Below are 1,159 nucleotides of genomic sequence, written 5' to 3'. Positions count from 1 at the left end.
CTGAAAAGCAATCTTTATTTTACAAAATTAAAAACATAAATAATATTTACAAGCATCTTAAATACCAGCTTTAATACTTGACTTTTCAAATTCAGTTTCCCACAAGCTTTTAACAGGTAAGTCCGTTCCTGCCTAAGTAAGCTGCTGTCATCTGTCTGTCTCTGCCTTCCAAAGTTTATACTTTCCTACAATTGTCCTTTCTGTAGACATTTAAAAAGCAGTGTGCTTCCTAAATGCCTAACCTTAAACACAGTCAACAGGCTTCTAAGCACAGCTGTGGAAATGACTTGATGGGTTCTGAGGAAGATCCCCTTACTGTCCTGTTCACAGTGACTCCTGAGTGACTCAAGCTCCAGAGCTCAGCTCTCCCACCTCTTGACATCTCAGGCTCACAGACAGGGAAAGGGAGGCTAAGAGAGCACAGCTGACAGATCACCCTACAGAGAACAAGGTGGACCTGGAGCATGATCAGGTCTAGGGCAGTTCATCATCTGCAAACCAAGGTGCACAAGGTGAGGCTCAGGGCCAGCCTAACAACACGGAAGGACACAGAACCGTCTGCAGATTTCAGCATGGGCCATCAGTTACTGTATCGTCAGAACTGTCGTGAAGAAGCACAAACACGGCAAAACAGCCTGCTGGCACAGACCTGCTTCCCAAGAACATACACCTTGTTCTCTGGCAGCCTCAGCTCATCTGAGCATCTTCATCAGAGCAGCAAAGCCAAAAGAAGAAGAATGACAACGCGTAAGAGTCATATACATTTTACTGGTTTGTTTCAAACATCCTGGAGATTTAAAAAGGTGTCCATGGAGCCATGGATGCTGGTGGCAGGAAGCAGCAGGGGGTGTGGGCATGAGGACAAGAAGACCTGTTTACAAATTCAGAGCAAACCCCCTCCTGGATCTAAAATAAAGGCATCTTTAAACAAAAACCCAAAGTCTCTGCTTGGAGCAGATGCCGGTCAGTGGCTGGGCAGACGGCACAGGCAGCATGGTGCTCACGCTATCACTGCTGCATGTTGTTGATCATGGCCAAGATGCTCATCTTCTCCTGGGCACAGTCCACATCCTCATTCTGCTTCTGGGCCACTCCCGTGCCCAGGCCATAGAGGCGCCCACAATACTTGGCATCATCAATACTGTCCTCAAAGAATAGC

The 1,159-nt window shown here is 46.9% G+C and overlaps 1 protein-coding gene across 1 annotated transcript in view; it reads right to left on the bottom strand.

The window, feature by feature from the left end:
• Positions 1–1,159, bottom strand: part of Cnot8 (CCR4-NOT transcription complex subunit 8) — a 10,249-nt gene continuing 9,090 nt past the window's right edge. The window contains exon 8 of the mRNA XM_031352330.1: positions 1–1,159. Coding sequence (XP_031208190.1) covers positions 1,009–1,159 — 151 coding nt within the window. The 3' untranslated portion in view covers positions 1–1,008.

The sequence above is a fragment of the Mastomys coucha genome, unplaced genomic scaffold (genome assembly GCF_008632895.1).
Source record: "Mastomys coucha isolate ucsf_1 unplaced genomic scaffold, UCSF_Mcou_1 pScaffold5, whole genome shotgun sequence".
In the NCBI taxonomy this organism is placed as follows: Eukaryota; Metazoa; Chordata; class Mammalia; order Rodentia; family Muridae; genus Mastomys; species Mastomys coucha.
Note: the sequence above shows the minus strand (reverse complement) of the source record. Positions and strands in the feature narration are given on the sequence as shown.